The sequence below is a fragment of the Pseudoliparis swirei genome, chromosome 5, assembly GCF_029220125.1.
Source record: "Pseudoliparis swirei isolate HS2019 ecotype Mariana Trench chromosome 5, NWPU_hadal_v1, whole genome shotgun sequence".
NCBI classification, from domain to species: domain Eukaryota; kingdom Metazoa; phylum Chordata; class Actinopteri; order Perciformes; family Liparidae; genus Pseudoliparis; species Pseudoliparis swirei.
The window spans coordinates 7,218,910-7,241,523 of NC_079392.1; the positions used below are offsets into that span (position 1 = coordinate 7,218,910).

The 22,614-nt window shown below is 41.4% G+C and overlaps 3 protein-coding genes across 4 annotated transcripts; all 3 read left to right on the forward strand.

Moving 5' to 3' along the window:
* The first annotated feature begins 4,675 nt into the window (after positions 1-4,675).
* Positions 4,676-7,930, forward strand: tmco1 (transmembrane and coiled-coil domains 1). The gene is made up of 7 exons (XM_056414866.1): positions 4,676-4,865; positions 5,808-5,885; positions 5,973-6,032; positions 6,159-6,205; positions 6,454-6,521; positions 6,716-6,860; positions 7,433-7,930. Exons 1-7 carry the CDS (start codon positions 4,805-4,807, stop codon positions 7,529-7,531), a joined length of 558 nt encoding a protein of 185 aa, XP_056270841.1. The 5' UTR covers positions 4,676-4,804; the 3' UTR covers positions 7,532-7,930.
* A 438-nt stretch (positions 7,931-8,368) lies between these two features.
* aldh9a1a.1 (aldehyde dehydrogenase 9 family, member A1a, tandem duplicate 1) lies at positions 8,369-13,924 on the forward strand. The gene is made up of 12 exons (XM_056414865.1): positions 8,369-8,450; positions 8,634-8,792; positions 9,347-9,492; positions 10,059-10,188; positions 10,278-10,412; positions 10,519-10,715; positions 11,042-11,182; positions 11,275-11,463; positions 12,121-12,208; positions 12,301-12,442; positions 12,696-12,808; positions 12,981-13,924. The coding sequence occupies exons 2-12, from the start codon at positions 8,651-8,653 to the stop codon at positions 13,073-13,075; spliced, it is 1,518 nt and encodes a 505-aa protein (XP_056270840.1). The 5' UTR covers positions 8,369-8,450; positions 8,634-8,650; the 3' UTR covers positions 13,076-13,924.
* A 1,286-nt stretch (positions 13,925-15,210) lies between these two features.
* On the forward strand, positions 15,211-19,176 carry med8 (mediator complex subunit 8). Of its 2 annotated transcripts, none has more exons than XM_056414670.1 (7): positions 15,211-15,294; positions 15,559-15,680; positions 16,849-16,993; positions 17,123-17,263; positions 17,424-17,511; positions 17,614-17,850; positions 18,691-19,176. In XM_056414670.1, the coding sequence occupies exons 1-7, from the start codon at positions 15,289-15,291 to the stop codon at positions 18,747-18,749; spliced, it is 798 nt and encodes a 265-aa protein (XP_056270645.1). In that variant the 5' UTR covers positions 15,211-15,288; the 3' UTR covers positions 18,750-19,176. The 2 variants fall into 2 exon arrangements, with proteins under 2 accessions (XP_056270645.1, XP_056270646.1); XM_056414671.1 differs by having other exon boundaries at positions 17,614-17,811.
* The last annotated feature ends 3,438 nt before the right edge of the window (positions 19,177-22,614 follow it).

A 22,614-nucleotide genomic window follows, 5' to 3' on the forward strand; every position in this document is an offset into this window, starting at 1 on the left:
GCTAAAAGACATGTAATGTAATGTATTTCAGTACATGTTATTTTAAGGCGTTAGGTGCACCTGTCCATGCAATATACGGCAATACACATATAATATATATGGGTCATTCCTAGCATTCAGTGCCATTTAGGTCCCCAACACATTATATCATATATTTTGCATGTAAAAGGTCAAATGCTTATTTTTAAAAGCTGGTTTTATGTTTATTCCCTCTACTATAAAACATCAATGTTATTTTCCCAGGATATTCAAAATGCTAAATAATTACTCTGATTTAGCACAAAGTAGGCCAAGTGCTGTGTCCCAAATCATGTTTGCTCAACTTCTCTAGGATATAAACAAAGAAATCAAACAAATACAAACAAATTCTACATTTGTGTCACTGTTATGTAAACTCTACATTTGTGTCACTTTATTGATATTCATCACAAAATAAAATGGTAATTCATTTTATTGATTAACATTTTTAAAAGTGTGTGTCCCTGTTTTAATGTCCCCCTGTTACTGTGATTTGAATCCTCTGGACACGCCCTTTACTATGCTACTATTTGTATGACTCAAGAAGAAGGATACATTTTAGGCGGGAAAATCATCTTCAAGAAGCAGAGTAAGTATGCACTCTTCCTTCAACAATTTTTAATGTTTTTACTAACTTAACTGTTGCGCATAAATAACATGTCCACCCTGTTATGCTCATTTTTGTGGAAACTGATCAAAATGTTTACATTTAGAAAAAATGTGAATAAAGCTATCAAATATCTTTCTCTGATGTCACAAGTGCTAGCTTGATCATCATCAGACATGTAGCAATAGCTGTTTTTAATATATGTCACCCTGTTACTATGTTTCACAGTAACAGGGTGGACATAAAACAGTAAGGGTTGTTAAAAGGCTAGATGATTAACTATTTCAGCATGTGCTGTTATGTATTGTTTGTTTAATATGCATATATATTATATATATATATATATATATATATATATATATATTACATATATATATATATATATATATATATATTAAATTATATGATATCTAATGGTATGAATGTATTTATCAGGAAATGGCAGCGTTGTCTAATGCAGAAAAGCAGCGGCGCTACAGGGCGCGAAAGGATTCAGACAATGAAAGAAGGAAGCAGTACCTGGATAAAGAGAAGGCAAAGTGGAAGAAAGACAGAGAAGAAGGGAAAGAAAGTGTCAGACCTCAGTGAAAGAGAAAGGAGAGAACAGAGAAAGAAGTGGCAAGAAAAGAAGAAAAAGCTTAGGGATAAAGCAAGAGCCAGCGTAATGACCACTCCACCTCGAAGTCGAGACAATGCAGCACAACAAGGGCCCTCAAGGTTAGAATAAAGTTATGGGTTAAATGATTTGCAGATTGTGTGTATCTGGATTTGAATTATCTTACATGATAAAGCAAACCATTTTGTGTTTCAGTGATTGTAAATTGTGACAATAAACTTTTTTGTGTTATAGGCAATACGTTGTTGGACGGAACAATGTCAGAAGGGGGAGAAGGAGGCTCCAGAACCAGATTGAAAAACTGGAGGCCACATTGAAGAGAGAAATTAGAAAAATGTACAAATACAAAAAGAGAGACCAGCGTTTGGCTGGGAGAACAAATCCCTGGTCTAGGGTGAATTACCTGCTTCAATCAAATAGTTAAGGACACAATTAGAAAAGATTGTTATTGCAGGAAGCCATAATTGAAGACATCAGAAATAAATACAAAACACCCGGAAGGAACGAGAGAAACAAATAATTGCTAAAACAACAATAGGAAAGATTATCGAGAAATACAGGCTGCAGAGGGATGCACAGAAAATTCTTGGCTTTTCAAAAAGAGGTCAAAGACCAGATGGAGCGCTGTTGACATTTGAAAGAAAAGTGAGCAACAGATTACCTGCTGAATGCAAAGCAAAAGTAAAAGCATTCTATTTGAGAGATGACGTCAGCCGGATGACAACGGGACGAAACAAACTGTCACTCAAAAGAAGACGAAAAATCAAGAACGTTTGCTAACTGACACGATGAAAAATCTGCACCAGAAATTCCTTTCTGAGCATCAACATCGGGTCTCTTACTCGTGTTTCTGCACCTTGAGACCATTTTGGGTTGTGGTGCCAACAGAAGCTGATCGAGAAACCTGTCAGTGTAAAACTCATGAGAACCTACAGTTCATGGCCAACACTCTAAACAGCCAAGGCATGTCAGCTACAAAAAATATTGAGGAAATGGTAGATGCAACCATGTGCAATCCAAAATCCAAACTCTGTGCATACGGCGAGTGTAAAGACTGTGTTTACACAACACATAAAATGCTGAGAGCTCCTGAAAACATAGAGGTAGGTATTACCCAGTGGTCTTTGGAAGCCAACATCCATAATGGAGAGGAGCCAGGGAAAAGGTCAACAATCACTGTCAAGAAAAATGTGATGACAACAGAGGATGGACTTGCATGTGACTTTCATGACCGACTGTTCAGATTTAGAAGGCACATATTTAACATTCGTGGCAGTATGGAGCCTATAGACAACTAAGGGAAAACTTGAGGAGCAATGAATGTCTAATTCATGTAGATTTCAGTGAAAATTACTCCTGTAAGTACTCTAAGGAAATTCAATCTGTCCATTTTGGAGGTTCCCACCAGCAAGCAACCCTGCACACTGGAGTGCTTTACACAGCAGCTGAACTGTCTCCAGTGACTTTCACCACCATTTCACCTTCCAGACGCCACGATCCCCCAGCCATCTGGGCCCATCTTGACCCTGTTTTGGACATGGTGAGGGAGAGACACCCTGATATCAATCGCCTGCATGTTTTCAGTGACGGCCCAGCAACTCAGTACAAACAGAAGGGTAACTTTTACCTACTATCTCAAGAGCTTTTGAGGCCAGCCATGGAAAGGGTGCTCCAGATGGTGTTGGGGTACCCTAAAAGATCTGCTGACAGAATTGTCAAACATGGAGAAGATATCCCCAATGCGGAAACCATGTTCCACGAGTTAAAAAGTCGGGCACTTCAGTGGAGCTTTTTCTCGGGAGAAGAAGAAGAAAGTTGGCAGGAAATGTTGGATGGGCGCGGCTGATGTGCCTGTGAAAGGAACTATGAAAATTCACCAAGTCATTTGCCTCTCCAGGGATTATCAAATACAGGGACATAACCTGTCTTTGCCAGGCTGACAAGGGCAAACTGGACTGTCCGTGCTATGGGCTGAAGGAGGTGAGCTTGGTAGAAGGGCCGATTCAAGAATGCACCAGAGAACCAACCCGCCTGAGGTCCTCACTAAAGAAGAAATTGGGCAGTGGTGCATCATTAAGTATGATGGTGAACCCTTCCCAGGAATCATCCTGGAGGTGGAAGAAGACCTGAAGATCAAGTGTATGCATAGAAATGGCATTAACAAATTTTACTGGCCCAGTCCACGAGAAGACGTCAGTTGGTACAGAGATGACCAGATTGTATGCCTCATTACAGAGCCGCAACCAATCAATAAGAGGTCTGTCCAGCTGGAAAAGTCTGTTTGAGTTTCTTAGAGAAGCAACTGGGTTGCTGGCTAATGGAATAGATCGTTGATGTATAGATGGAGAATGTTGGTACTACATATGTATTAACTGTTGAATATGTTCATGAATATTGTATTGGGTGGACTTTTATGGTTGAAGTTTGGAGTATACGATTTGTCAGGGCCTGGGGATGCGGGCGGTGGGCTGTTATTGTTAATTATAATAATTCTTGTTAGTATTCTTGGTAAAATGAAATGTAATTAAATAATATATAATATAACATTTTGACACCATTAATTAAATGTAGCCTAATGTTTAAGGATTTATGTTCTTAATTAAATATGTTATTGTATTCACTGATACAAGTCCTCCCTGTTACGTCCCGTTTCTCTTGTGTCCACCCTGTTACCTGTGTTTCTTTTATAATAATTAAATGAAATGAACAAATATGACCCATGTCTTTGTAGTCCTTTGCAGGGAATGATTTGACAAAATTAATTTACTAAAACATGCGGCACATTCCAATTAAATTATGTTTTATTCTAAAACAAATGGGTTGAACTTACATTGTGCCTCAAAATAGTAGTATTTTTCGAAATAATGCATTTAAAAAAAAATGTTTTGTTAAATTATTTTGACAGGTTAAGTAAGGAACATTTCAGCTGTTAGATAATTAACATTTATAATGATTGTGTAGTCAAAACACTTTTTCATAGACATGACAATGTCTGTAACAGGGTGGACGTTTTGCCTCGTTTGCATCCGATTATTAGGTCACAATTATTTAAACATAATATCCTGAGCTTGACCAAAACCTTTTTCTTATACTTTAACAAGCCATCATTCAGATTAAATAGAAAAAAACATGGAAAATTATGTTTTTTTATTTTTGATCAACCTAGCTGAAATGGCACCGAATGCTAGGAATGACTCATATATATATATAAGTTATATACATTACAAACTAAATAATATACTATACTATCTATATTATATACATATATATATATATATAAATATATACACACACACATTATATATACATTATATATGATGTATATCATAAATAGTATCGTATATTATTTCGTTGTAATGTATAGAGCAGTCTAACAGTTTGTGGCCGTTGAACCGGAAGTAGTTTCCACACGGATGACCTCCCCGTAACGCTGACACAGCCTAAGTGAAGCTCAGACCGCTGCGATGAGCTCACGGCCCGTGGTGTAACCTCTCGTGACAGATTGACGGATTCTCTCTGCGCTCTGATCAACGGGCCCGTAAACTGACACTAAACGGGTCACCATGTTCGCCGATACTATTCTCATCGTGTTTATCTCCATTTGCACAGCGCTGTTGGCCGAAGGTGAGTGAAATCCTTCCGACTTTCCGACAGGCAGCTCGAGTATGAGCACGCTTTACTGTCGTCCAAGACACATATTTTAGACGCCATTTGTTTTATTCCCTTCTCCGTTAAGTTGAGGATCTTTGTTTGTTTGTTGTTAGCGTTGATTGATGTCTACTTTTGGTGCTTTTGGGGAGCAGTAGTGTGCTAGCAGGGCACTTAGCTAAATATGCTAGTGCTTAATAATGAAACGTCCGGTTAGATTTTCAGAATAAAAGCCTTTGCGCTCTCTGTAATGTACATTTTTATTTTGCATTTTACATAACTTGTGAAAACTTAATTTGACCCGGTGAGAAAATAAATATATAAATTTGTTATTGAAACTTATTGAAGTTTTATTGATAATCACTTTTGATGGTGTGCATTTTACACTCGTATCTCATATTTTCAATTGTAGAATTTCCAAAACAGGGTTTTTTCACATAAGTGCAGTTCAGCATCTTGACTTTGACTCAAAAACAATGAAACGAGATGGCCACACAACGTTATTTACCATTTAGAATGAGTCGTTCTTTTCCACTAGGAGTGCAACATGCATCTGTATGTTGTGATATCGGTACGTGGCATAATCCGATAAAAAAGTATGAATAAAATAATCAAACAGAAATATTGGCTGACACAACAAATACTATATTGAATAAGATAATCCTTTATTAGTTTCGCAGTGGGGACATTTACAGGATTACAGCAGCATAAGTAAAGTGCAACAAGATACTTATGAAGAAGAAAACAAATACATTGTTATGAATAAGCAATAACAACAGCAAGACTTCACATATAATGCAAAAATCTGACAAATGTATGTCGTCTCAACCCCATGTTGCACCTTAGTGGCAGTGGTCCAAAGGAGTTGTTTTTAATTTTATAATCAAACCTCTTGTCTTGATTTCCCCCACCCCCCAGCGATTACCTGGGTTTTAGTGTATCGCACTGAAAAGTACAAGGGGCTCAAGGCTGAAGTGGAAAAACAAAGCAAAAAACGTAAGCGACTCACTCATATGTGACCCTCATACTGTCAGTTCTGCATCGACTGTTTGATGTATTCTCTGTTGCTTGTTTTGATCTCAGTGGAGAAGAAAAAGGAAACCATCACGGAATCTGCAGGACGTCAACAGAAGAAGAAAATTGGTAAGAACCCCGGAAATAAATCGGCTGAGAAATAAATTGCTTTTAGTCAAACGAGAAAGAAACCTGGACATCTCTGCCCCTTTTCCTTACCTCGATACGTGATGTGTGGCTCTGCATGTGTTACAGAACGACAAGAAGAGAAACTGAAGAACAACAACAGAGACTTGTCTATGGTGAGAAGCAATTTGTTCACAATAAATATGCAATGCTTAGACTTGGAGATAAATCCATCATTGCATTGTCACATGAAACGAGAGCACGTCTGGGACTCTGGTTGTTTTTAGGTCTAGTTCAGAATAAATATCGTACGACGACATTAACAGGCGTACGTACATTTTTACATTCTCAGTGTAGTCAGATGTGATCTAACTTCAAATTTCCTTACCTTGTTTTTCATCTTGTGTGTGTGTTCTGTTTGCAGGTGCGCATGAAGTCCATGTTCGCCATCGGCTTCTGCTTCACAGCTTTGATGGGCATGTTCAACTCCATGTGAGTTATGCACAAAGTTGCATCGAGTCGGTTCTTCCATATTTGTCTTCGTCTTTTGATTTATAGAAACAACCAAACAAAATTAAGAGAAACGTTAAAATGGTGTTGATGAGGAATTATGGTTTGCATTTGACCAAAGCAAACGGTACGTAATATGTGAAGGCAGACGACTTCATCCCACTTCTTTTGTTTAGCTTCGACGGAAGAGTCGTGGCCAGGTTGCCATTCGTGCCGCTCTCCTACATCCAGGGCCTGTCTCATCGCAACCTGCTGGGCGAGGATTACACAGACTGCTCCTTTATCTTCCTCTACATCCTCTGCACCATGTCCATCAGACAGGTAACTTCGACAACAGACCCAGGGTGGGGCAGTGGTGGCCCAACGTGTGGAGAAGTTGGAGAAGCTTGACATTTTAGCTCCGAGTGGGGTCACTCAAATGGGATAAGAGTTGATCGTCTAGTTTTCCGGGCGTAGCGACATGCTGTGTCCTCTGCTGCCACCCTCTGGCCACGTATGTTATTGCAGCATGAAAGTGGTCTGAAAATGTCACAAATGTGTATTACATGATCAACAAATGTAAGGTAAATGTATTGTCTTATTATTAAGCAGTTTTTCCCCAGAAATATTATTGCATCATCATATATACTAACCAGAACTATTTAGGATGCGACCATTGTCAGGAATTAATGGACATCCAATCAGAACTGAGAATTCTGCAAAACCAGGAGTGGATAACATTTAATCCGGCAATGTGTGCATTGTGGAACCGTTTTACAAATCTCATTTTTACATTTTCTAAAATGTAATATGCGATTTTAAAGCTTTTGAGATCATTTTCACTACACTTTAAACCTTTGGCATTGGAACTTTCAACTAGAAAACAATTAATTTGTTCTGTGTCTTCTCTCCAGAACATCCAGAAGATGCTCGGCCTCGCGCCCTCCAGAGCTGCAACCAAACAGGCTGGAGGCTTCCTGGGGCCTCCTCCCCAAGCAGCCAAGTTTTCCTGATTACCAGGCGGGTTCAACTGCGCCGTTCCTGCACGGCGACTGCGCAGCCGCGGCTCCGTCCTTTAGAGCGAGGACAGAACAGACTCTGCAAGCGCTGGAGGAGCAACTGTGTTATCTGCCGCCTCGACTGTGTGACTGCCTTCTGTCGGATTTCTCACTCCGCGTTTCTGTTTATTTAACTTTTAAGATTGTCTCACTTAGGAACTAAAAGAAAATTAGTCCATAAATACGTTGATTAGATAAAGGATACAAATGACACCGCCGTGTGTTCAGCACAAGCCATACATTGTTTTGAGATATTAATGATTTAATTGGTGCAGAAACATCTGATCCGTTTGTCAGTATTATCGTCATTGTATGTATCCTTATTTCTTACATATTAATAAAGTTTTATGATTACTCTGTCGTAATGCGTTTAATTTTTTTGTTTACATTTATATATTTAATTCAGATTATTTCCCCCGCCCTTTCTTTTCCACATTCCCTCTGTACTGCCACACTTTGAGAGTGTGCAAAGATGGCATCTGTCCCGTTGCTGAACTTTGCACCTGAAGCAGCAACACAAAACACTGGAAAAAAACACTATGTACAGTGTGTTTTTTGTACAGTGTTCTTTTTAAATATATGTTTCATATTTCTATTATTATTATTATTATAGTGTGTTTGTTCTGTACCTCTGTTGACTCGGAGAACCCTGCAAAAATAATTCCGATGTGTCTGGACTGCTGGTCTAGGCACAGATGGCAAATAAAAAACCTTGAACCTTGAACCTTAATCTTGTGTATTTAAATCTCTGTCGGGCGAGGAAGCGAACCACAAACATTAGACACGCCTCCCCCACAAAGGGGGCGTGTCCTGTCGACAAGGTGCTTGAAGTCTGAAATCTTTCTCATCGAGTCCATCTGGTGAAGCCCAGCAGGTGAGGTCGCGTCATTGTTTCTGCATGCACTAACTACTAATGCACATGAGTGTGCTCCCGCGTGCCGCTTTTAGTCGCGCCCTAACTGTGTGCTCGCTCAGCTGAAGGCCGTTAGCTTCCCTTTTAGTGTTAGCCCGCGTCGTCTCACGGCCACTTGTCTGCATCTCCCCGGTGTCCTTGCAGGTCCTCTTCCTCTGACAATGGCCCAGTCAATCCTCGACACCATGCCCGGAGCCACGACGGGCACCGTGCTGATCTCAGACCCGCTGAACTTCTGGGGTGGGAAGCGAGTGAAGCCCATGCAGGACAAAAACACGGAGCCCGTGTTTGAACCCGCGACCGGTAAATGCTGCGGTCTGGTCCGTTTTGTGACGAGGTCTCTTGATAATTACATTTGTGATGTGTATGTTAAAGCTTGGCAGGTTCACTATGAGGACACGGAACCCCTCCGCACTTATTCTTCTTCTATGGTGGAGTAACTTGGGAAAAGTCTACGACGCTTTATCAGTACCAAGTACGGACTTGTGTGCGCGCGCACAATTTCGGTCAAAAGTAAAAAGACGGTGCTCTAGGTCAATTTTCAATTTTAATATCAAGTTATATATCTTAACCGTGCCGCAAGTCAAACTGACTTAACGTTTTCTGATGAGAAATAATAAACTATGAGACTAAAGATTGTTGACCTAATTGTCTATCATGTTTCACAACCACAGAGATGTTGTGATGTGTTCGCACTTGTTATAATAAGCTTAATACACATTATTAAAGCTATACGACTGGTTGCAACACGTGGCTGCATGTAGGAATAAGTGAGGCTTCTCCGCAGCTCTTTACCAATTCTGTCGTTTATCTTAGCGCTCAGCCCGGCTGTAAACCTGCTAATCTTGTTTGTGCAGGCCGCGTCTTGTGTCAGATGGTTCCATGTGGAGCCGAGGAGGTGGACGAGGCCATCAAGAGCGCCCATGCTGCCTACCTACAATGGCGCAAGAAGGCCGGCATGGAGAGGGCGAGGGTGATGTTGGAGGCCGCCCGCATTATCAGGGTGAGCTGGTTCAATGTCATCCAGTCTGGAAACCAGCCTGATTTCAGTGTTGTGCAACACAAATTAGAACAGAGTTTGGCAAGTGTAAGACACTAGTTATTCATTAACATGCCCCCCGGTCCCCCCTTCTACTGCCGACCTACATTTGCACACAATAAAAACCTTTTATCTGTCCGTGCGGCCATATTGATGTCATGCAGGTTTGGATTTTAACCTCAATTGTTCCGATTCATCTTATCATCTTAACCCTTGTGTTGCCTTCGGGTCAATTTGACCCGATTCAATGTTTCACCCTCCTGTCGCCTTCGGGTCAATTTGACCCGATTCAATGTTTCACCCTCCTGTCGCCTTCGGGTCAATATGACCCGATTCAATGTTTAACCCTCCTGTTACCTTTATATTTACTGACATATTTTACCCTTTAGGTCAATATGACCCGAAGGCAACACAAGGGTTAAAGCCATATCTGTAATAACACCAAATTACCCCATATATGTTTAAACAGTTTGGTAAGCGTTTGCATTCAAGTTTTTTTGTTTGGTTTTCTGTTATTTCAATACAAATAGGAAAGAAGGGAGGAAATTGCAAAGCTGGAAGTGATCAACAATGGCAAGTCCATCACTGAAGCGCTGGTTGATATTGATGTTGCCTGGCAGTGCATTGAGTACTATGCTGGCATGGCTGGTACACTCGCAGGTGGGTGCACAAACACTTTTAGTTTTTTGCCAAATAAAAACTAAATGTGAAGTAAACATTTTTTTAAAGCTGTGTTTTGTTCATCATAGGCCAGCACGTCCAGCTCCCTGGCGGATCGTTTGCTTACACCAGGAGGGAGCCCCTTGGCGTGTGCGTGGGAATCGGTGCGTGGAACTACCCCTTCCAGATCGCATCATGGAAGTCTGCTCCTGCTCTGGCATGTGGTGAGTGTCTGACTTTGAATGGTTTTTTTTTTTGAGACAAAAGTTGATTTATTTCTAACCACTAAAACTTCGACCTGCCGTTTTAAAATGCGTGTGTTGTGTTCAGGTAACGCCATGGTATTCAAGCCCTCTCCGATGACCCCTGTGACGGCCGTCATTCTGGCCGAGATTTACAAAGAGGCGGGGGTGCCCGACGGGCTCTTCTGCGTGGTGCAAGGCGGGGCAGACACCGGCACCTTGCTCTGCCAGCACCCGAAGGTCGCCAAAGTGTCTTTCACCGGCAGTGTGCCCACGGGCAAAAAGGTACAGTGAGCTTCTTTGACTAAAACCCAAATTTGAAAGAGGTGAACGCTGTGACCACACCGCTCATACACATCGTGACTGCATGTATTCTTGCCAGGCAGCTTGATTCTGAAAGGTTTGCACTGTGTTACAACATACCAATAACAGGACTTTAATCCCATTTGACGCAGATAGGAGACATTGATCACAGTCAACTTTTTTCTAAATATTGCCAAAGAGCAGAAATGTATTGCAGCAATATCAAATTATTTGTGCTTTGTCATGTTTAAGTTCTCCATGAGGCTTCAATGGTCCGTGTTGTCATTACGTGTTCTCCTTGCCCTCAGGTCATGGAAATGTCTGCAAAGGGGGTGAAGCAGGTGACTCTGGAGCTTGGAGGGAAATCCCCCCTCCTGATCTTCAAAGACTGTGATTTGGAGAACGCAGTGAAGGGAGCGCTTATGGCAAACTTCCTGACACAGGGGCAGGTGAGACCGTTGTGTCATTTCTGTCTCGTCCGGCGTTGTTGCTCCGCCCGATCCAATGCATTCTTTATTTCTGTGTGTGTGTGTGTGTATAGGTTTGCTGCAACGGCACCAGAGTGTACGTGCAAAGAGAGATCATGCCCCAGTTCCTTGAGAAAGTCGTGGAAAGGACCAAGGCCATCCCAGTGGGTGACCCCCTGTTGGACGGCACCCGGATGGGCGCGCTGATCAGCAAGCCGCACCTGGAGAAAGTGCTGGGATTTGTCACCCAGGCCAAGAAAGAGGTGCGCCCCCTAACCCTCTCTTAGTCGTTAGAGCAGCGGAGCCGTTTTCTAATCCCTGTGGTAGAATCGAACAACGTGAGAGGCGTTTATCTGAGAGGGAATCTGTGGGGTTTTTACCTTCAAGATAAAGCCCTGCTAGTTCAATTATCAGACCAACTCCAATGACCACAGATGACAGACTCGAGCTCGTAGTTTTACTTGTCACAAGGAGAATGCCTGAGCTGTGCCTCTGCACGTCTCCAAAACACTCTGGCTCCATTCTACCCCGACAGTCCTTTTATTGAAGCAAGTGGTTACACAAAACAGGACGAGGTCTCTTATCAGTATGGGCTTTGTTCCAAACCTTGTTCCTGTGTCTGCTCATTAACCAGATGTGACCCTGGAACCTCTTGCTCTCAGGGTGACCGGTATAGAATAAACAACACAGCAATAATATGATTGTAATTATTAATCTTCTTCTAATAATTACAACCCCGAGGAGTAAACAATAATTCATAGGGCGTACATTCTTTAATACAAATTGGAAACACATGCTCTAAAACCAAACAGAATCTGCCGCCAGTGTTTTCATACAGACCTCAGAGCAGTTGTGTGAAGTTTATTCATACTTTTTCCCGGTTGTCATAATCATTTTCGACGAATGTCTATTTTTCCAAGGGAGCCAAAGTGCTTTGTGGAGGAGAGCCTCTTGTCCCCAGTGACCCCAAATTGAAAGGGGGCTACTATATGGCACCTTGTGTGCTTGGTAAGTGACGATACACAATCGCACAATGACATCTATGTTGGGTCCTGGTGTGCATCGCGTGCAGTCTTGTCTGTTCCCTCCCCCCGATGCAGACGACTGCAGGGATGACATGACCTGTGTGAAGGAGGAGATCTTTGGCCCGGTCATGTCGGTGCTGCCTTTCGACACAGAGGAAGAAGTGCTCGCGAGAGCCAACGACACCACGTTTGGTTTGGCCTCTGGCGTCTTCACCAGGTCAGCAGAGGACACGCATGCACTGCCTTGGAAGTTTGTCATGACTACTGATTCGCAACGCTGACCGTTTGCTCTGAGAGATAATGCGGGTATCGCATTCCGTTGGCTTTTGTGCAGGTTTTCTGCAGAGCAGCAAAAAAATGTGGAATATGTGGCACAACAGTAGTCTGAGGCCGGAGGGTGTGATCAGGTTGCATACAGACTTTTCTTTTGATGATTGAAGCTGAGCCGCGTTCCTTTCCTCTGACTGCAGGGATATTTCCAGAGCACATCGGGTGGCTGAGAACCTGGAGGCAGGGACCTGCTTCATCAACAACTACAACATCAGCCCTGTTGAAGTGCCATTTGGAGGATACAAGATGTCAGGTGGGGTGCTTTTTATTTTGTAAAAAATATTTTTGAAGGTTCAAATGTTCCGGATTATTAAGAAAATGCATATCTAGTATAAAATGTATTTGCAGCGAGTGACCTGCATTATCTTTACTGAGATGAAAGCAGGTTACTTCACTAAAAAAAGATATCTCCTGTGCTGCGCCAGGTTTTGGCAGAGAGAACGGCCAGGTGACAATCGAGTACTACTCCCAGCTGAAGACGGTGGTTGTGGAAATGGGCGACGTCGACAGCCTCTTCTAAACTCCTCATCAAGTTAACCAGCTCTGCCAGAACTGTGGATGAAACGCTTCCCTGCTGCCTTCTGTCATGCGCTTTAGACCAGACATCAGTACATGGAGCGCTCTCTACTGAACCTACTTTGAATGTAATTTCCCGCTTGCGGGATCAATAAAGTATACATCTATCTATCTATCTATCTATCTATTAACCAAGCAAATTAACAGAAACCTTGACGTCAAACTAACCGTGTTGAAAACTGTGAATCATTGTTATTCAGTCTGTGTATAAATATGTATCAGGGTTCGTACGGTCATGGAAAACCTGGAAAAGTCATGGAATTTTAAAATGGTCATTTCCAGGCGTGGAAAAGTCATGGAAAAAAATTAAATCATGAAAGTTTTGGAAAAGTCATGGAAATGTTGGTATATTCACATGTTCATTTACGCCGAGTTTGAAATAATTAATATAAACAGATGGATTTGCACATAAAAAATAAACATTTATATAAGTGTTTAAAGGAATAAACATGAATAGACATGTTTATTCTTTTAATCAAACTATTGTCTCATTCATTTGTTTCATTTAAGGTAAACTATATGCTTTGGAATTCTCATTTTTGTAATACAAAATTCAATAAATTGTTCATGTTTATACCGAGATTTCAGTTTGGTCGTGGAAATTTGGTTTAAAGTCCTGGAAAAGTCATGGAAATCCATTGGTCAAAATGTGTACGAACCCTGATGTATACTCGATGTTTAACTGACACATAACTGGACAACTAATGCCTTTTCATTAAATGTTTTGTAGAGAAAGTCTATGCCTGGCTGCTTGTTGCTTCAAAATAAAAGATGAATTGCTGCAACTTCTTAACTGACCAACACATCAGTTTTGACCGTGTATATAATCATTTACATTTTTACAAATATCCAATTGCTGATGTGGACATTACAGTACAATGGCGCTCTGCAGTTATAGGTCTCCAAACCTGGAAGAGAGTCATCATTATGGCACTTTCTGTTCCCTCAACATGGAAGTAAATAGGTTTTGGTTAAATGCCTAAAATAAGGTTTATAGTTGTGGCCTTTAATAGATCGACATAACCTAAAAGAAGCTTTAGAGAGTTTAACATAAAATACTAAATACTATGATACAGGAAGGAATTGGATGGAGTTTGAACTCTCATGCCAGATCCCAGCATGGTTTGGGAGCGCATCATGTGTATGTATGGTCAGAGTACTAAATGATGAAATCAGGAAGACATTTTACCTCGAGATATTGTTTCATGATAGTAAAAGATGACTTAAGTTCTGTTTGTCTTCAAACCACAGCCAGCATCCTCTTCTTCATGAATCTACCGACTCGTAAAGAATAATGGTGAAGACCCACTTCCATGTTTCTGTTCTACATTCAGTTAATGTAATGGTATAATGTGACAAGAAGGTACTGAGGTCACACATATATTTAACATTCACACACAATCCTATCTATGCAGTTAAACGTGTGAAATGCAGCAAATGATTGCTGAATTAAAAATAGATTTTATTGATATAATATATAACAGTTGAATTAGAAGTAACCGAAGACAGGTTTGTGTTTCTGTGCTTCTGAAATATATATATATATATATATATATATATATATATATATATATAGGAAATAAAATGTCTATGCCTACAAAATCACGTCATCCCTGCAGCACTCTAAACCACCACATGTCCATATTACCTCTTACATTGTACCTGATGCTAAGCAGGTAGACGTACAAAATACCTTGATCAATACGTCAATATTGCGTGAGTGTTGTTTCAGTATTATTATCACCCTCATCAAGCAGTTATTGCCCATAATAATAATAAAATGGCCCAAAAATATACAGCCATGCCACAGTATTTTATACAATATTACATATTTGACAGTAAGTGTTGCAGTATTATTGTCATGCTTGTTCAAGCTTTTTATCGTTAGTGCCGTCAGCAAAGTTTGATGCGCATACGTGAATTTTATATACAGTATATGTTTTGGAGGCATTTTCTCAGTGATGGAAGGAGTATCCCGATCCTTTGCTGAAGGAAAATTAACCAGAAACTGATAATACTACAATGTTTTCAGATAATCCAAACATTTTACCAATAGTTACATTCCACCAACACGTGCTTTTATTTTGACACGGTTAACCGGAAGTGTTTATGCCTTGACTGATTTAGACCATTTCACTGTTAGCTTGTAGTTCAACAATGCAGGTAATGCTACTTCGATGCCCACATATTGTCATTTAGTGGATGCTTCTTTGCTCTATTATACTCCGATTATATCGTTGCAGTTCTACCTGCAGATGTTTGAATGTGGCGCTTCGGTTTACTTATCTTTAGAGCTAGCACTAGCTAGCTTGCTAACAGCTAACGGTAGTACTATTGTACAATGTCGGTGACATTAACGTGTAGTCTTGATGTATGGTGAGCGTGTTTGTGTTCACCAGTGGAGCGTTTCTCTATTGTCTCTCTTAGCAGCGGGAGGAGAAGCAGTTGGAGGCGGCGGTGGAGTCTCTCGCTTCTCGGGTCGCACACGTCAAAAACGCTCTGCACAATTTCATCTATATGCTGGAAAATGAATATGAGCGATTAACATGGTGAGTTAAGGAGTTCCCCCATAGAATAGTTATAAGTTATCAGTCTGCGCCCTCTAAAGGGAGAATCATCCTTCATAATAAGTGTTCAGCAGGGTTCGTACGGTCATGGAAAACCTGGAAAAGTCATGGAATTTTAAAATGGTAATTTCCAGGCCTGGAAAAGTCATGGAAAAAAACTTAAATCATAAAAGTCATGGAAATGTTGGTATATTCACATGTTCATTTACGCCGAGTTTGAAATAATTAATATAAACAGATGGATTTGCACATAAAGAATAAACATTTATATAAGTGTTTAACCCTTGTGTTGCCTTCGGGTCATTTTGACGAAAATCAATGTTACCCCCCCCCCCCTTAGGATTAATTGACCCATTGTCAAATGTTTAATGTCGTGTTCTTTCGGTACACAACAAAAACTTAAAGGTATAAACATGAATAGAAATGTTTATTCTTTTAATCAAACTATTGTCTCATTCATTTGTTTCATTTAAGGTAAACTGTATGCTTTGGAATTCTCATTTTTTGAATACAAAATTCTCTAAATTGTTAATGTTTATACCGAGATTTCAGTTTGGTCGTAGATATTTGGTTTAAAGTCCTGGAAAAGTCCTGGAAAAGTCCTGGAAATCCATTGGTCAAAATGTGTAAGAACCCTGGTTCAGGCTTTGCTCATTTGTGTTGGACGCACTATTTAAATTGAGTGACATTTGAGTGTAGGACCAGTCACTCTGGCTTCAGCAGCCACCTCTGGATGTCACATCTTTAGTCTGTTTCTGCGGTCAAGTTAGGTTTCAATGGTGTTTATGAAAGAAACATTATCTGAATTTTGGTGGAGTGTGGGTTGTCCAGATAATATTGACATCTGAAATGTTTTTAAACTATTATTGTATCTCTCTGGTTGATGGAGGTTAGTGAATCGCAGTGCTCTCCGCCATTTATCAGGTTTACAAACTGTCCATTTTCATCCTTGAATAAATATGTTCCCTCTGACATTACCCGGTCAGTTGATGATATTTTCTCTTGCCTTAACGCAAAACAGGTAAACAATGTTGTCTGTTTGACACAATATGCTATGTTTTGTTATTGAAATGCATACATTTAAATGTCTTTTTGTAGACTGTTTTTTCTCCCCCTTCTCAAATGCTGTTATTTGTGTTTTTTAATTCAGGCCTTCTGTTTTGGACAACTTCGCCCTGCTCTCCGGTCAGCTGAACAGCATCAATAAGCTGCTGAAGAACGAGAAGACACCGTCCTTTCGCAACCAGGTTATAATACCGCTGCTTCTGTCCCCAGACCGGGATGAGGATTTAGCAGTGAGTATCAAAGCCAAGGACTGACGTTTACGCTTCTCCGTTGTTTTTTAAATTCTTTTATTTTTATTTTCTTTAGCAATCTCTCTGACGTTTCCATTCACGACCAATGCTTCCTCCCCCCCCCCACAGAAACTCACAGAGCAGCGTGTCCCAGTGTTCAGCCATGAGATTGTACCAGACTACTTGCGGACGAAGCCTGATCCAGAGGTGGAGGAGCAGGAGAAACAGCTGAGTGTAGAGGCGGCGCGAATTGGCCCAGAGGCGGCACAGGTCAGTTAGTTATCGCACAAACTGAGTGATGCCGTCTCACTTATCGGCACACATGTAATGTTGTCGTGCTGCAAGGTAGAACCGTCATTTGCCTTGCATTGCTTCCAGCTGTGGAGTAGTTTGCATTGTTCAAACGCCTCGGTTATATTTTCATCAACAGAAACAGATCCAGACGCTGAATAAACTTTGTTCCAATCTGCTAGAGAAGCTGAACAATCCTCGTGATGACAGAGATTCAGAGAGTGCAGGTATGTGGCACTTTCAATGTCCAGGTAACTCATCTAAAGGGTATTGATTGCATTAATTGTGTTGACTCGTGTGCGTTTTCTTCTTCTTCTCCTTCTCCACAGCAATACGACAGAGCAAACCGTCATTCAACCCTGCTGACACTAACGCGTTGGTCGGAGCAGTTGCATTTGGAAAGGGGCTTTCCAAGTGTCGGCCTCCTGGTCCAGTGGCCCCTGGACATCCGGGACAAGGGCCCATGATGAGCGGTGGTCCAACCTTGCAGCAGGTCACCATTGGTGGTGGTTCAAACCAGCAAGCAGGTATGGGCGGACCTGTGGCTCCACAGCAAGGGCAGCCAGGTAGGAGACCTGGAGAGCTGGGTTCATATTGCGACCATGACCACTTTGGTTGTTTGTGTTCTAACGGTACATTTGTACTGATGTTAAAGGGATAGTTTGGTTTGGAAGATGGCTTGTATGAGCTACTTCTGCAGAGTCGGTGTATTGCCAGAGTACCAGCAAAGCTACGCACTGCTGTGGATGGGAGCAGCAGCAAAATGTATTTCAGCGACCAAAAAAAACCACATCAACACAGTGGGCTTTATATTTAAAATATTTTCTCAGGAGAACTGAACTTTAGGTGACAATTATCTATGCTCTCCTTAAAGCCACCACTATTTATGAAAATGGTGTCGTTAAGTTCAGCTCCCCATCGGAAAGGCTGTCTGACGGCAGAATAAAGTGGTGAAAATGTAGTTTTTTTGGGGTCTCAGCTATGTTTCAGCCGTAGTATTCCTGTCCGTTGGGGGCGTACCTCGCACCATCTACTGTTGGTAAACCACTGGCTCTGGATAAGGACCTCATACAACCCCACTTAAAAACATCAAACTATCCTTTTAAGCCCTTGCTGCTCGTCATTTCCCTTTGCATGTGTCTAATTGTGAGAATGAACTATTAATTGATGTCTTAATTTCAGGATGAGTTTTTATTGGACAGGATCGAATATGGATTGAAATAATTAAACCCTTTTTAATGATTAAACCCTATTGTGATACCCTACAAAAACATAAATGAATAGTGCACACACAAGATTAAAAAAATATGCTTGAAGTTAGCTAGACTCTTAAGATTTCAGAGGACACAGATGGAAAACATTGTAACAAAAGCAGTAATTTCCCCCCTATTTCTTTTCTTTCTCAGGAAAAATGCCAAGCAGCATCAAGACAAACATCAAATCTGCCCATCCTTATACCCGATAAGCTCATTCTTTTTTTGTGTTGTGTTCAGAGGCATTTGACATTTCAGAGACTCGCCAACAGCATTGACAACAATTTATAACACCCGCCTTTTGTAACTTTATAAAAAAACATTATTTTCATAGAATGGACCAACATCTATGAAGTTATTACGCCTCTGCTCTTTTCGGCAGAGGTCATTCTTTGTGTAAAATGATCTCAAACACAAAATGTTAATACTTGCGAGATCTGAACCTTTGTGTTTGAGCCACTAGATGGCAGTATGTCATCACCCGTGACATCAGAAAGGCTTGTATTTTGTACTATACTTTTTTTTTCTTCAATAAAAGATGTGCTTAAAGAACTACTTGAATGAATACATTGGTATCACTTTGTTTTATATTATCAGTATGTACTAAAGGAAAGTAATAAAACATAAAAAAAAAATGAATTCTCGAATTTGTGTGTGCTTTGCCAGTAGCTTAAAAAATATATTCCACAGCTCTGTCAGGTCAACACGAGGTACCATTGTTGTATTTGAGCGTCGCTTGTGTCACGTGACTTGACACGGAGGAACCATCTGCCCGTCAAATGACCACTCCGGACATTTTCAGACATGCACCATGGGCCCGTCCGTTTTTCTGCCGGTGTCCTCTTCCCCGGCTCCTCTTTGCCCACTTCGCCACGGTACCGAGAGGTGAGCGTAATGAGGGCGGACGTCGCTCCGCGTGGCCTGATAATGTCACCGTGGTTAAGGCCGGGGGCGCATGAGGAAGTATCGGTGCTGCCGTGTGAGGGGGGCCGGCTCTCTCTCTCTCTCTCTCTCTATCTCTCTCGCCCTCTCTCTCTCTCTGTCCACTCCGATCCCCGTGCTGCTGTCACAGCATGCGGGCCCGCCGCTGACCTACATTCACCCTCTGTCCCCAAACGGGCAGACGTCTCGCTGCGTCAGCCGCCGCGCTCGGACGCGCTGCTGAGACAGCTCGAAGCTGCACAAGGTCAGACCGGCGCGATGAGGTGTCTCCGTTATAAACAAAGAACTAACGGGCAGCAATCATGCAAACCCCGGAACACAGTGAGGGGAGAGGAGGGGGTCTGTATGGACACATAAATAGAGACATCAATAAATGAAGAAATACAGAAATGTAGAAATGGATTTATTTAATGATGTCCTGTTTAGGTACAACTTATATTGATTTATTCCTGTATTTATTTATACATTTATATATTTATTTATTTATTCCTGTATTTATTTATTTATACATTTATTTAAGCATTTATTTATTTATTCATGCGTTTATTTATTTATACTTAAGACATTTGATGTCCTCCATAGGTCTGAGTTGTTTTCTGTCACATTTATCACACAGAGTTTAAATGGTTTTATGCGGCCATTTAATTTTGGCTTTACAAGCAGCCAGTGGTTTCCAATAATTTCCCAATGTGCAATGCTCTGTGAGAGATTTAATGAGAATGTCCCCCCCCCCCTTGAAACAATCAAGGGACACTTTTGTTCCTGTGTTTAAAAAATAAATAAGCAGAGCAAAAGTTGTGGCTGTAACTTATAAAAGGCGGGGGAACCTCAAATGCATTGTGGGAGAGTAATATGTGCATATCTGTAAATGATGACTGATGCCACGATGAATTCCACTCAGCTGCTTCAGTGCCGGGTTCCTGGTGTTGTGCATGCTGGCTCACTGTCACTCTGTCACGGTTTACGGGGGCCACTGGAACGGAGCAGGAGCCCGTTGGTAATGTTATTAGTGACAACCCGGGCCTCTCCAGCTCTGACGAGTCAAACATGTCTGCTGGGGGAACGTGTGGCCCCATCAGTGTTGAGAGAGTTCCCATTTTCCGGACAATTTGTGATTTGAGGATGAGGAAGTATGGGGAAACGTATATATAAAGGTTCGATGGACACGTTCGGCTCAGTTTCCGGTGTCCTATGATGAATGACGAGCAAAAAGACACCCCCCAAAAACATAGATTTGTCCGCTCATCTTTTTCCAGAGCTGTGAGAGCACAGAGATGCAGGCAGTGATTTAAATTGCATCCCCCGGAGAGGCACATGTAGTGGGCTATAGTTTCGCACTATCGGTGCCCTGATGCGTGCTGTCACAGCCACATGTGACAGTTGTGCCTCTTCTGTATGAAGCAATTAGAATATCAATTTACTCCTTGTCATAAAACGAGCACGTCGCACCAGGATCTGAATGACATTCATTCGTGTTGCCCTGCAGGGTCGAAATGTAGGATAGGCCATCGGTCACGATTGAGTTAAGACCAGAGTCTGAGCTTATCATGTACGTTATTTTACAAGAGAAAATAAAACAATATAAACCACAGTGACTACACTCACGTTAGCTAGAGCTAGACTTGCTGGTGAGATTGCGTTAGCTCATGCTAACTCACACTATTTCCTGTTTTCCCCCCCGAATTGGAAACAATATTCGCTATTATTTTCCACTTTCACCGAGTTAAATCTTTTTAACCAAAATCCATCCTGAACTACCATATATTTAAAATATGTAACAACTTTCAATAAATGTCTTTATGTTTACAGAATGCCACGATTTGAGTTTTTTCTGTCTGGGATTTGTCAATGATTGGCAAACTTTCTTTAGGATTAATTTGACCCCATTCAATGTTTAATGTCGGTTTTCTTTCGGTAGTCAACAAACAAACATAAAGTGCCTCACACTTAAACTTGGAAAACAATATTAATTCTAATAATTTTCTGGAGGTTTTAATTGCTGGCGTCAAATTGAACCCAAAGGGTAAAATATGTTAGTAAATATAAAGGTAACAGGAGGGTGAAACATTGAATCGGGTCAAAATGACCCAAAGGCGGGGGGAGGGTGTAATATTGAGTCGGGTCAAAATGACCCTAAGGCAACACAAGGGTTAAATGTTGATGCTGATTCAATCACATACTGAGGTCCAAAGATTCAGAAAACTAAAAAATTAAACCAAAAATTATTTAACCAAAAATTGGAATCATTGTTTTTTAAAGTCAGAACGGTCCTTAATGAGGGTCCATATTTTGACTCCGGAGCCTTCCATCCCATTCCTGTCCTCGGACCTTGAGGGGTCAGCAGCGTTTCACCTGCCACCGTGGAAATAACACTCCTTCCAGCGCCTTCTCTTCTGACTATTAATCTAAATATTAATTTAGATTCTCAAATCAAGATCGCGTCTTCGTGCCGGAGCGTCAGAAAAGGATGGCCCAGGGCCGAACCGTTGCGCTCGGTCTGGAGGCTCGAGCCACGCGTTGCGTATACCGGATAATGGGAAAACTCAATATGACAGCTGCCTCCTAAATCACAATCTACAGTACGTGGCGGGGTTAGCGGGAGGAACCGGACAGTTATTTTTGTAATTTTTTTTTTACCAGACATAATAAATCCATCCTGACTACATGATCGGCGTTGCTTTCTCATGGAAAAGACAAGAGTTTCAGTGCCATAATTATTGAAACAGCGGTGTATCTGGATGTCCTGGATCATCGGCGGGTAAACAACAACAACAACGACAAACAAAACATTTCTTTTTTTCTTCTTCTTTTTTTCGCCTTCATTTTCGTTCATGTTTCGGATAGATAACTTTCTCGTTTCTTTCATAAGAGCATCTCCTGGCACTGTTTTAAAGGGTCCCCCCCCTCTCCCCCGCCGCTCCCCACCCTATAATTGAATAACAGATAAGGTCCACATCTCGCTCATTATGGAAGCTTTAGGCAAGTATAAAGAACCAGTTTCCAGCCTTATAAACTCCCACGCCCAGGATGCTCCAATTTCCTGCGGAGCCTAATTCAAATGTTCCACGGTTGAAATAACTTGAAAGGCCCCGATGACGCACGCTGATCTGTGAAATCTCCCCCGAATGTCTTCTT